At 36.5% G+C, this 14,076-nt stretch overlaps 1 protein-coding gene across 1 annotated transcript; it reads right to left on the bottom strand.

The window, feature by feature from the left end:
* Nucleotides 1-3,494: 3,494 nt before the first annotated feature.
* Nucleotides 3,495-13,608, bottom strand: LOC139980585 (uncharacterized). Its single transcript, XM_071992327.1, has 5 exons — nt 11,824-13,608; nt 9,890-9,981; nt 8,088-8,195; nt 6,430-6,564; nt 3,495-5,194 (listed from the first exon to the last, which is right to left on the bottom strand). Exons 1-5 carry the CDS (start codon nt 11,824-11,826, stop codon nt 5,017-5,019), a joined length of 516 nt encoding a protein of 171 aa, XP_071848428.1. The 5' UTR covers nt 11,827-13,608; the 3' UTR covers nt 3,495-5,016.
* Between the last annotated feature and the right edge of the window lie 468 nt (nt 13,609-14,076).

Raw genomic sequence — 14,076 nt, 5'->3', positions numbered from 1 at the left:
CAAAAAATATTTGTTAGGTTTGTGGGGCGTTGAAAATGGGTAGGGGTGAGAAGGCCACCACCTAAATACACCGTGTTATTGACATCATCATAACACCCACCAAACTTATCAACACTAATTATAATTCGCGCTATGTTAACTTTAAATGAAAACCAAAAATATTCCTCGCCCAAGATTTAATTGACATTACATTGGGTTTTTTTTTCATCTTATTTTCTTTCTTAAGTGAATCTGTTCCTTCGTTTTAGGTGTTGGGAACAAGATGTTATTCTGTGCATGTTAATCATATTCTCTAGCAGATTGCTAAGAACTTTCAAACAAAAGAAGAACAAAAGATATGTTATTATTGTTAATCAACCTTATTATGTTACAACATACGATTCAGTTCTGTATGTTTTGAACCAAATGTATTGCTACTTACGAAACAATGTTAGCAATGATAAACACGTTGATATCATATCTTACATTTGAAAGTTTCTTTCCGATCTGTTGTGAAAAATAAACAAACTGCTGAGAATTAATGAAAATTTGCATTTCCTCAATTTTGGGTTCTGTTTTCATTTCATGTAATTGTATGGCAGTCTGGATTTTGATGACATTAAACGCAACGGTAGGGGGAGGGGGTCATCAAACCCTAGCTCAACCTTACACACAGAGCGGTCTCACTGAAAACAAAAATGTCAAAACGTACATTTATTTGAAAAGAACGAAAGCGAATTCTTAAAGTATGTTTTTGCCATCCTCCGGTTTCAATCATTTGATATTATACAACACATTAAGTTCAATCATCAAACACACCTATAGTCAGTGGCACTTCGTTCGGGCATGCGTATTGCGATTCGTTGCATATTCATATCGGTTGCTGTATCGAATATAAGGTGTATATCCTCGGCTCATCCTACCCTTCATCCATCCTCGCCATGACTAGAAATTCAAACAAACACAAAACAGAGGTAACCTGCACTTTTAAGATGAATTTTATAGCGGGAAGGCTTTGGTTGATCTGATCCAACGATCTTCCGTCGAAGTTTATTGGGGTTCACATACCTCAGGTCAATCTGGTTTTACTCTTCCCTTTCAAAAAATTTGGATTTATCGGTAATTTATTGATTTTGCTCTCTCCCTTAGTCAAAAATAATCATAATAATATTGGTATTTGCTTATGTAGAGGATATGTATTGACAGCTCTGCATAGTTATATAATTGGCTAGCAATACTTTTATGGCATTCACGTTAACATGTTTAAACTGGAAAATATCAGAGTGGCAGCCATTCTCGAGTTCATAGATATTAATGAACGTTCATGAGATATATCGATAAAGTTATACATATAACGATTTCAACCGGTCTATGTCGAGTGCCCGTGATCTGTTGCAGACGGCCTGCCATAATTTGCCAAGGAACTAATGTCTGCGCGAAATCAATAATCTTGACAAGTTTGATCCGTAATGATATATGCATATATAGTCTTCTGCTTCAAAATGAAAGAATGATTGGAATTGCAAGGTGTTCAGGATTAGTATTTGGCAATGCTATATGTGAAACTTCAATTGGGTAAGCTATACTCCCATTTCTGCAGTTTGAATTATGGCTATTGATATTTCACTGTTACTTTATTCCGCTGTTTTCATTTGTGCCGCACCGTGGGAAAGGCCTTGCTTGAGAAACAGGATGAAAAAAAAAATCGTTTTGAACTATCCATAAACAGCGGCAGGTGTATACGGAAATTATATTATTATATTTATTCTACTACCTTTTTGCTGACAAAGATCCAAGTTAAACGAAATCTTAATTTGCTCATATCATGCGAGTAGCTGAACATTCAGTAACGTGTTCAATCCTTTTCATCCAATTTCCAACTCAAAACCTCTTTGAATTATCATGTCTTTCATACATAACTATCAACGTAGTTTTGCGTTCAATTGCAGTACAATTAGTCCATATGGTGATGTAAAAGATATGCGGCAGCTGTATAGGTTTTTGAACACGTTTCATGTAACCGAAAATTGGATGGAAATTACCAGAATTGATGGAGGAACCACTCCACACACCATTCCCATCCACATACCTCTCTCATACCCTCCACCTTTCCCCTTTCAGCTCGGACCAGCCTAGTATATTATAACAAAGTATTTACTAACCACTGATTCTATCATTAATTAACGATTAATTATATTAAAAGCGGAAGACCGGGTTTTAATATTTTCATATCACTTTTGGTGACGTAGGCAAATGGACTATTAGACTTGAAGTCCAGCTAGAGCTAAACCGAAACTACATTAGAGCTTGACTACTTCAAAGTGATAGATAACGTCGTTATTGAAACTGGAATCTCTTGCAATTCAAGTATCAAAGCAGAATAGGCTATATATGTTTAAGGTTTCTCTTACTATTTTTCCCTTAACAGAGCTTAACATGTTATTTTTATTAAGGGGACAAAATTGTGTCCCAATTCCCATTAATTGAGTGCCACAAATTCCATTATTCCATACAAACTCCATTCGATAACTGTTTCTTTTAATTTACCAGCAATAGCTAGGACACTTTCTGATGAAACCTTTCCAAAATGACCAAAAAATGACAAAGTACGGCTTTTGTCAGGAAAAAATGGGCACTCCTAATCTACGAAACGGAAACTTCTTTACGTTTCTGTTACTAAACAGGAGGAACGTTACCCGTTGGATCCCCAGTGGGAGTGGGTCAATATCCTCTGGATATATCATGACAAAGCTTAGCCATAAAGGATGACTTTAAAGGTGCAAACTTGATAAATTGTTGACCATTAACATGCACACACTGCTATCTGTCCAAGTTAGACTTACATAACACTTTTAATTTGTTTTAAAAATGACCCTTTAAGCAAGTGACATTTCATCGATCAAAGTTACTGGACCGTATTTAACCTCATACAATAGGTCATTAGGTCAGATCCTCCTCAGTGGCAATACAAAACTCATAGCGAAGAATTTCATATGCCTCATATTACATGGTTACGATACATTACAAAATGTTCAAGAACGAATGCTGTTTAATGTCATCAATGTATATATATATATATATATATATATATATATAAAGTTGGTTGGATGGCGTCTATCTTGGCGCAGAGTGCTCTATGTCCGGTGCACAGAGCGAAATATATGTTGAGGCTAGTTGAGACTAGTGGAACACTAGTACCTGTACTTGTCTGAAGTTGTCTGAAGATCGCTCAACACGTGAAACTCTGAGTAACAACTACTAGTGTTCCACTAGTGTTAAACTGGTCGAATGCTCTTCGAATCATAAGAGCTACGTTCATTAATGTGTTTGTTTGTTTATTTTTGCTTCTTTATTACCGTTCTCCATCTTAATTAGAATTATTTTTATTGTCCTTTTCCGTTGAGTGGCGACGGAGCCCCCAGCAAGTTAACCCAGACGTGAAAATAATTGTTTTTACCGTATAGGTTATTTGTTAACGAAAAGAAATATCGGACACACAATATTTGCAATTTCCATTTAAAGGCTACTATGTTATTCGTTGCGATCGAATATTATACCGAAATATTTTAGATGCATCAAATAAAAAGGAATTCTGAACTTCAATAGTTTACCCTTAACAACTACAAATGAAATTTTATATAACCTAAGCATACGTAAGAAAGTATAAATATAGGTATTTTGTATCAATTCACCTAAGGTAGAGCCTTTGCGAGAAAAAAAACAATTATCCACTCTCAACCGTCCCAGCCCCCTTGCATTGAGCCTGTAACCAAGTGATTTTTAAGTTGTGATAATAATGTCACTAGCCGAAGCTAATTGTTCTTCACACGGTCCTTATTTCACAATTTTCAACATGCATGAATAATTTGAATGGTTAGAATCTCCAGCCTAGAATCAGTACCGGCACTTTTGGAAACGTTTCGAATATAGTAAGTTAAGCAAGTTAAACCTTATTACTACTTAAAGAGTAATAATAAATTACCATTAACTGAAGCAAAATAATTAATAAAAAACCTGTCCCCATCTACATATACTCCCATACCCCACAGTCCTCCTCACACCCATAGCCCCACCCCTCCTTAACAAACTATCGGAATTGAAGTTTCTGATTGGTCAACGCGAATACGTCATCGACACCTAGTCACATCATAGGTTCAATTACTCTACGGTGAACTTATTCCGAGTTCATAATCTGCGACTTGGAGGCTTGGAAGCCTACATACTTATGTTACATGCAGTAAAAAAAATATATATGATTGGTTGTACTAACATACGCTGGGAAAAGCAGCAATGCTCACGTTCAGTGATATAAACTATAAAACTCCTCTTACCTATACATAAACTAATACAATAATAACACAGCTGTATATATGTATTTCACTTCCTATACCAGATACCACCAAATTAATAATACAAATGGTCTGTATGAGTTCTCAAAATAATCTCCAGTAAATCCAAGTTCAACCAGCCTAGATTAATACCCAAACGCTTACTATAAAAACATCTTCAGCTCCGATATTGAACTCGGATACATAAAGTGAACACAAGTATCTTACTTATATAAATCTTTAAAAGTTTTGTACCACAGTAAAAACTGTATCGTGCTATAAGTCAGTACCATGTGCTTTTAGGATTACAGTAAGAACTGAGGATATGTCTAACCCCAACAAATCCAGTTTGATACATTTTTGGGGATTACACAAATTCTCAGTTCTTACTGTAAACCTAATAGCACATGCTATGCCGATGTATCAGATTTATCAGCACGATCCAGTTTTTACTTTGGCACAAAATTTACAACTTTACAGTAGTTACTGTAATCTCTGTGTGAATCGGTTGGAAATTAACATACATACAACGAAAGCTATTTATTTAACGTCTGCTATGTAAGTATGTTAGTTCCAGGTTAATTGGTGATCACTTTTGAAAGAAAAAAAGAGAAAAAGGTTAGTTCCATATTTTAAGCAAATACTGTTAGATTAATACCACTAACTACCCACAACTATACTCAAACTGTATCCATAGTGAACTTATAATTTAGATCGTTGCGTCAGCGAGATAAGTGATTGAGTTTCGCTGGTATTGGTGACAGCAACATCCAGATTCGACCTTGATCAGATCCCATCTGATTGAACACGAGGAATACACCAAGGCATTTTCATATTTGTACTGTTGAACGCAATTTCCACTGCATTTCGGACAATCGTTACCTGGTCTGTGAAATCGAACATTTAAATTTGAATAACATTTTTTAGTGATAATTAATCGATGATTTTGGAGATAACAAATAAAAGGGCAGGAAGTAGAATTTCTTAATGACAAATATCCACAACAACGATGACAGTCAATCAATCAGGAACACGTTATATACTAAGTACATGAACAATTTGGCAAAATAGGTGAAATGAAATTTACATTAGAGAAACATTGTTTTACTTTGTTCTTCTTTATGTTGGACCACAAAACAAATTAACAAACTTGATTTACATAACTCAACTTTCTTTAGGCCAAACGAACAGATCTCTTGAAGCGAAAGAAAACACGCCAATGGTTTTTTGAAGAGTCTAAATCTTACGAATAATTCAGAAACTCCGTGAAAGGAATCACGTGAATGGAATCAAACCATTAGTCTGGCTGTAAGAAGAAACGACTTGAAGTTCTCCTTGTTACCCCTGCAGGCATCTGAAATGACTCCTAATTTTCCAGTCATCTTAAGTTACTCCTATAATTATCCGGTCTTCTGGAAGTATAGGCTCCTGATTATTCAGTCATGTGGACGCACTACTATATTTATCCAGTCATCTTAAGTTACTCCTATAGTTATCCAGTCTTCTGGAAGTATAGGCTCCTGATTTTTCAGTCATGTGGACGCACTACTATATATTTATCCAGTCATCATAAGTTACTCCTATAGTTATCCGGTCTTCTGGAAGTACAGGCTCCTGATTATTCAGTCATGTTGATGCACTTCTATATATTTATCCAGTCATCTTAAGTTACTCCTTTAGTTATCCAGTCACAATACAATCGAGCTATAACAATGAGGGTATAGCGCTTCCTGAAATATGTGCCCTACTCTAGGCTCCAATCCACCCCCCTCCCTCCCTCCCTTAGATCATCTCAACCTTGTTCCCTATATACTTATTAAAATACTTATTAACGGGGATGTACTGTGATATGGTTGATTTATGCTTACATACGAAAATCAGTATCATCAGTCCGAGTGGCAGAGGTTATGAAAAGTATCAAGTCTTGCAGAACAACATCAAATAGCAATCTTTTATTCGTCGATCTTTTCAATGTAATATTTTCTTTTTAACGTATATTGATCCAAAAAATTATTACCCGTCTTGTATGTCAATGGCGGATGTCAATTCTTTAATGTCACATTCGAGAATTCTTCAAGGTAAATTGAGTGAGAAATAACGTAATGGAGGCGCTGTTACTTACCTGCATATAGCCTTGTGGAAAGTCTGTGGCCACAGAACAAGGACAAAATCATTCTTGATAGTAACGCCGTAGACAATGCCGCTGAACTCGTGTCTGATAGGACAGGGATCTATAAACCTGAAAGCTGGGACGATACTGTAACAAAATAAACCATACATACTGTACAACCACTCGTGTTATGATAACAATCTCGTAATACTGGCAATGTGTATGGCGTATAACCAACTGTAATAATGTAAACCCCTTCCGATCATTTCCCTTCTATAAGAAAAATATGATAATGGAACATTACTTTTACAAAAGTTTTTTTTGGGGGGGGGTGGGGGGGTTGTCAATTATTTCTTTTTCGACTCACCTCGTCAGAAGTGATAATGATGAATAAGGGTGTATATAGTCCTGTGTGATATCCATCAACAGTATTTTCCCTTCCTATACTAAATTGTACTGCATATAATAGGTCTCTGATCTCAACGGTGTACAAATTCCGTCTTTTGATACCTACATATATATAACGCTGGCAGACAACACCGTGTACATGGAGGAAGACAATATTCCGTACCGTTAGTTGAAGAAAAAAAAAACGCATCTCAAAATCTTGATCCTCACTTTAGACATGGTTGTGTGAATGTAAATTATACTAATAATAATCAATTTAAAAATTGTATTTAAAATGTATTCAAAAAAAATAAAAAATAAAAAATGAAATGATCAAAATAGGTGGTATATGTGATGTTGTTACGCCTAGGAGGCGGGGGCTGGGGGCCGCAGCCCCCCCCCCATCCCCAACCCAAAATTTTTGTGAAAATTTGGGTAATATGCTGAGAATTTTTCGGGACACCTACTGAAAGAAAAATAATTCGCAATGTGTTTTTCAATGGTTAAACTTATATTTTTCTTATCATTATTATTGTAACGACTTTCCCAATATTTATAACCAATATGGAAGGGTTATAACACGGAAAATGATTGTATGTTATTGGCATGTGATGTAATAACTGATGCATGCCTTTATGTCATGTATATACATTAACGGGTGGAATGCGCGCGGAGCGTGCGAAAAATTTTGGTTATATTTTTCGGGCAAGTCGTTACAGCACCCCCCCCCCCACCCTTAATCAAATTGGTCGCCTACGCCTATGCAAATGTGATAAAAATGATATATTGATCATTCAATCAAATCTCGTGAAATCAATTTTGTTGTAACACAGTGACGGTTCGCAGCAAAATGATGAATAAGCAGCACAAATTTCAGAAACAGAAAAATTAGCATTTTGACAGCACCGTTACGTATCCACACTACGCAATATCTTCGTAAGATTTGCTTTCCTCCATATTATAATCTATAAGCTGACTTGTTATTTCCAAATTCGCTGACTAATAGCCTACATTATTTCATAAAAGGGGCTTTCTTTGGGTCTGTAACATTTACATGATGCATTCAAGTATTTCAATTGACTTTATAATTTGAACAACGATTGGAATTTTGCCATGTACCTCTCGAATATGACTTTTTTCCTCAATATATTAAGCTTCAGTGTAAACAATTTTCGGTGTAACCGGTGAAAATAAATGATAAAATGTTAAGAATTTCGTATCCCCACGTCACTTCCGTGCACTACCATTACAGTATATCGTTACTTGTTTCTATGGTTACTTACCTGCGTTCAGCCGTTTCTACAGATTCTTCTGCAACTTCGATCGGTACGGTTGTTGTCGCGTCAACTGTATTGGTAGCTAACTTAGCCAGTTGATCGACTGTTTCATAACTAAATGATACCAAAAAATAAATAGATAAAAATAGGAATTAGTATTAGAGTTGCTCAATTTCATCGAGTTATGGAACTGAGTACAGAAACTGAAGTCACATATCAATTATAAATACTGACGTCATTGTAATTATACTTATCAGCATGAATAAAAAAAATTAATTAATTATTATTTTTTTATAGTTTTTAATTTCTTTGTTTTCTTGAATCCTCCCCTCTTGTGTGTTTTCTATACAAATGCTAACTTCTCTATTGAATAATCGGCTTAATCGCACCAAATGAAAAAAAATCATCATTATATCAACTCATAATAGTTTAAATGATACGCGAATTAGATGAAACGTACCGGTACATGTACAATAGCTGACAATAAAATACCATTTGAAAAATATTTGTCTTACAAACATCAAATAACATGTCCAATACGACCGCATGCATAGAACAGTGAAAACAAGAGTTGTTTTTGGTTTGTTTGTTTCTTCGAAATGTTTGTCTCGAAACTATGACTCAATATCTTGAAATCTTCAATTTTATCTTTACTTTTAACATACAGAAAGGTCGAAATTAAAAATTTGGAGTTTTCATTTACGACCGTACGTCGAGCATAAGCTTTCTTTAGTGTAGACTTGAAAACATATAATATGATACTATAAATTCAATCCCAGGAACCAGGGGCGTAGCCAGCTTGTGGGGTGGGGGCAAAGTCAAATTTCAGGCACATAGCGATGGTTCGCCGTCCTGGGGGAGGGGTAAAAGGGAAGGGGTCCCCCTCCACTTTTTGAAAATTTTTGTTTTTCGAAAAGGGCTTAGATGCAAAATGGTGCTATCATTTCCATTTCTTTTAAACTACATTTGTGTACTTAAATTTTCCTGTTTTGGTACAAAAAATTTACTAATTGTTGGGGGGTATAAAACGAAAAAATAATGTGCGCGCCTGCACGGTCGTAAACCATCCGGTTATATCACATATTGAAAAAAATATATTATAATAATAATAATTTATTCTTACATAGCGCTTTACATCAAAGGAATGATCTCAATGCACTTCACAGAATCGCATAATCGCTTACAAAATATTACAGCTTAAAAATATTACAGGCTAAAAATATTGCATCCTAAGAATTACAGAAATAAATAACTTAACAATAAAAAATAAAATATGTCAGCATACAATAAAACTAAAATACCAAACTATTACAGCCGAAAATTAGCAACAATAAGACTATCAAAACATAAATTGAAAATAAATTTAATATAAAACAACCAAAAGATGGCAAGATGGTAACACAAACAATATGACTGGAGGTTTAAAAAGAATAATACTTTCGAAAAAGGCATCCCCCAGGTTCGTGTACATTTTTTGTTTTGCTCCCTTTGAATTTTCACCGTCAACCATCGCGTCCCAAAATTTCTGTGGCGGAACTCTGCCCCCCCCCCTTTGACCCCCTCCCACTGGCTACGCCACTGCCGGGAACAAGGTTCAGACAAAATGATGAAAGTTTGCAACTGGTAACGTATAAAAGATTTCACTAAATTTGTAGGAGACTCTATCCTTTAGTCTGTCGATGAAACCCGTTCGAGGACATATGCTTATAAGAAGACTTTATCAATTGTTTTTGCCATTGTAAATCAGTTTTTTGTTGTATTATATAAAAAAAACAATAGTATAGTAAAGGGGACATATTGAATCTTACCCATCGGCTTCTGTAGAACATTGGAGAGCAGGTCTGGCTTGACCTTTGACACAGACAATGGCAATCGCCAAAGTGAGAAACTTGAGTATCGCCTGAAAGCAAAAATAAAAGAAACATGGTCAAATTAAATAATACACCTAGTTCAAAATACTAAACCAAAAAACTAACACTAAAGTAAATGATTCCGAATTATAGATGTCTGAATTGTCATTTCTGGTGAAGCCTTCGAATGCAGTGATACATATGCATGTCAACGATAATACAACATAATGTACACATAAAACAATAATAGTGAATAATGACACACTTGGCTCGAAAAGTATATATATATATTTATGTTGTTTTTATCCGCACGAATGACGCCACACTTTAAAAAGGTGACAACCCCCCCTCCCTCGCCCACCATAAACTATGATGACCACATAATAATCTCACGATCACATCCTCTCCTTGGTAAAATCCTGCATCCGATCGCATCTGATTTTGGTGCAATTGCACGAATTCGTCGTTTTAATGGTAATACATCGATAAGTAGAATTGGTATTTCAGTACCACCTGCACTGACAACATTTAAATTGAACATTGCAGTATTAATTTGTTGTATAGATCAATCTGGGATGCCGATTAACTAGTACAGCTTCTTTTCTATCAGATGCTGTCTACTATAACGTTAAAGGCCACAGTGAAGGAGGGTATACTGTCATGTCATCAGTGTAATTATTCGCTGCACATATTTTATAAGATTTATTTCTTTCCAAAAATCGTCCGTGTTGACTTCTGCTTAAATACAAACGTTACACGCCGAAACAATTCGATTGACTCACTTATAGTAACAGCCTATAGCGTATAAACATATGCAGGGATGTGCCCACGCTGGGCGGCACTGGGCGGCCCCGTCCAGCACTAAAAATAACCACCCAGCACCGTCTTAAAACTCGTGAATCCCGCCCAGCACTATTTTCAATAAAATCCAAAAAATTCCTAAAATTATATTCAACATAAATTGGGCCTAGCCTATGCCAAATTCATACAGACTAATAATGCACCAGTTTCGCATGCGAGAAACATTACTTACGGCTCTCAATTGGTCCCTTGGAAAATCTCTTTGAAGCAAACTAATAACTTTTAGCAGGTACGTAATATATTTCAATAAAAAAAAAATTAAAAATGTAAATTAGTACTAGTACTAGTACTTGTGTATGTGCTTAAAAAGCTACACAAGTGCCAGCATTTGTCATCTGAGCACCTTCAAAAATTTCTCAAGGGGGGACACCCCCTCCCCCTTAGACCCCTCCCCAGGATGGCGATCAGTATACCCGGCACTCAGGAAATCCCGGGTACATCCCTGATGTATATTTTTGTGGAGTCTAAGGGATCAAACTAGTGTACAGATTTGTTGGGAAAGAGTTTACCTTTGGTCACAATTATTAGCTCACGTGTTGCTTTCCACGAATCAAATCGAAAGGAAGCTCATTTGTAGCATTGTTATCGCCAGCCTACACATTCACGGCATTTTAAGAATTGAGGAAGCTTTTGGAAATTGTACTGAAGCGAAGTATATTCCCATTAAATTTAGCTGTCAAGGTTAACTTGTAATTCCATGAGTAAATTTGCCTGTCATTTTCGCTTATTCTATTGTTTATGTTACAGAATTATCTCATGATCACAATTTCGCTGTCGAAATGCTCCTCTCGAACATACGGGAACTTCATTGTGAACCATAGTTCTATACAATTCAATTTCGTTAAGCGAAAATTGCCTTACAGCAAAACATATATGTAGTCGACTAAATTTCGCTAATATAAATTTTCGTCCAGACCAATTTCTTATTGTTTTAATAGAATAAATAATAATTGAAATTATACATTTTCCTAAAAAGTTAAAGATAAAAAGCAGCAATGAAAAGGGAACAATAAGTCAAGTATTCGACTTACCATTATATGGTAGTTTTCGTCGTTGAACAAGTAGTCACAAGTTGAGAAAATGCTGTTGAATTCTCGAGAGCAGGAGAAGGTTTTGTCTCAATCACTGAATATTCCTGCTCTTTTATGCATATTCTGAATTATAGAAAACGTGACCAAATTCAGAGTTAGGCCTTCATCTCCACGTCTGGTTATACGTCATGATTTTCCCTTTATTGTCTTTCCTTTCATTATTTACATAGAGAAACAGGTTTCGTTACTATTTTTATCTAGCAATTTCTCTCTTTTCTTCTCTCTGTTTGCATTTTCTATTTTGGTTTCACATTGTTCGCCAAAAGTGAGAATTAGTCGTATTATTAGAAACAAAACCACCCATTGGAGAAATACCGGTTTATATTCGAGGTCATTACAGGTTATGAAAGATACCACAACTTTCACACCTGATGCATTCAATCCCGGATCTCACATGATGATAACAAAAAATCACCGTCCACACACACTTAAAGGCACTGTGGAGGACCCGGTGAGGGGCCCGCACTGTGGAGAACCCGGGGAGTGGCCCGCACTGGAGAGGACCCGGCTACGACTTCTTTGTTTTGGCATTATTTGGCAAATTAGCTGCAAAGTTACAAAGATAATCTTGCTCAAAACAGGGCACATATAGGCTATAGTGGAATTGTTAGCACGCTTCGCCGACGCAGACATTTCCTACTTTTTATTAGTTGTACAGCCTTCGCAGAGCTATTTCGGTAGCATTTTTTAAATGTACCGAAACTTGTCCCCCGACCCTCAAAATATGGTGGTTGCACTCATAATGTACAGTGGGTCAATTTAATAATAAACCCGGCCTACAAGGGATCATAAGAACTATTCAATAGATTCGCCGAATCGGACAAACGACGTATTACAGGTGAGAATATTTAGAAATCTGGTGACAAATACTTCCATCCCCTCCTAATTGTCAGTAATAATTAGAAGGAACAAAGCTAAACGCGTATCCTTGTTGTTTATGATAGAAGTGTTTCTCAGGTTAAAGGAGCCTTGGACCAAAATATCAACAATAGCGCTGACGTCTTGGTCATCCTTGTCAAGTGTTGACATTTGAGGTCAACACCTTCTAGGGTCAGTGTTGATGTCATGACCTTCACAGGCAAGTATTGTTTCTACATGCTGATTTGATGTCATGCTAAAAAGTTGAGTCCATGGGATGATATCTTTTGAAATCGAATATGCATAGGGCTTTTACTCCCAATAAAGGGTAGCGTGCTAGGGAGTGGAGGGGGGATAGTGAAATCCTTATCCCACCAGGCGCGGTGGAACGGGAAAATTATTGGGGGGGGGCTAATGTGTGGAGACTATCTAAGCGGAGCGCCACCATCGGTTGGCGCGGAGCGTACAAGAAAATTTAGGGTTTTTCAAACCCCCAGATGGCCGGAAACGGCACTTCCCGAGTGTTTTATGCTGCGAATACCTAGCCCTAAAATATGGGTCTCAAGCCTGCAATTTTTCAGATTGCACGTAAAAATCTGTAAAAACATTGTAATTTGTATATTCGATGGTGTTTTAAGAGAGTAGCTATTACTCGTAGTGTACTCGCAAAGACGTTTTTGAGTGTAGTAAATTACTACTTGCAATTAAATGCAATAATTAAATAAAAGTCCTAAGAAATAACAGAAAGCATTTCTTAATGTCAACAAATGGGTAATTCCAAATCCATGCAGTTGCCAACAAATTTCTTTGAACCAAGCACTGTGACGAATGCATGCACCCCCAGCATTACTACAATTATTACACCTATATAGTATACGTGTGCATCGGACAGATCGACAAGTATGCATTTAAAAGGGCAGATGCACGTTTCGGAGCCTTGGTAAATATTGGGGGGGGGGGGGGGCTTATCATGCATTTGCCCCTCAACTTTTTCATTGGGGGCTGAGCCCCCCAAGCCCCCCCCCCCCGGTTCCGCCGCCACTGTATCCCACCAATTATGCTGTTGACAGATACATTTACAAAATATCACCAACAACTTCACCATGGAAACTGCTATGGTGATGTGGATTTGACCTAAAGTCTCACAGAATTTCCAGCAATTTTGTTAAGCGATCCATTTCAATCACAGGAATAATCGTTAATGTGTACATTTTACGATTTTGTTTTGCCCATTGTCATGGTCTGAGCTGGGAGTAACAAATTCCTGGTCTAAATAAGTGACAAACAAGATTAAAATAGCAAGAAACAAAATATAAGAAAGGACGAAATACATGA

This window comes from Apostichopus japonicus, chromosome 15 (assembly GCF_037975245.1).
Source record: "Apostichopus japonicus isolate 1M-3 chromosome 15, ASM3797524v1, whole genome shotgun sequence".
NCBI classification, from domain to species: domain Eukaryota; kingdom Metazoa; phylum Echinodermata; class Holothuroidea; order Aspidochirotida; family Stichopodidae; genus Apostichopus; species Apostichopus japonicus.
The sequence above is the reverse complement of the archived record's forward strand: the minus strand, read 5'-3'. Positions and strand labels throughout refer to the sequence as shown.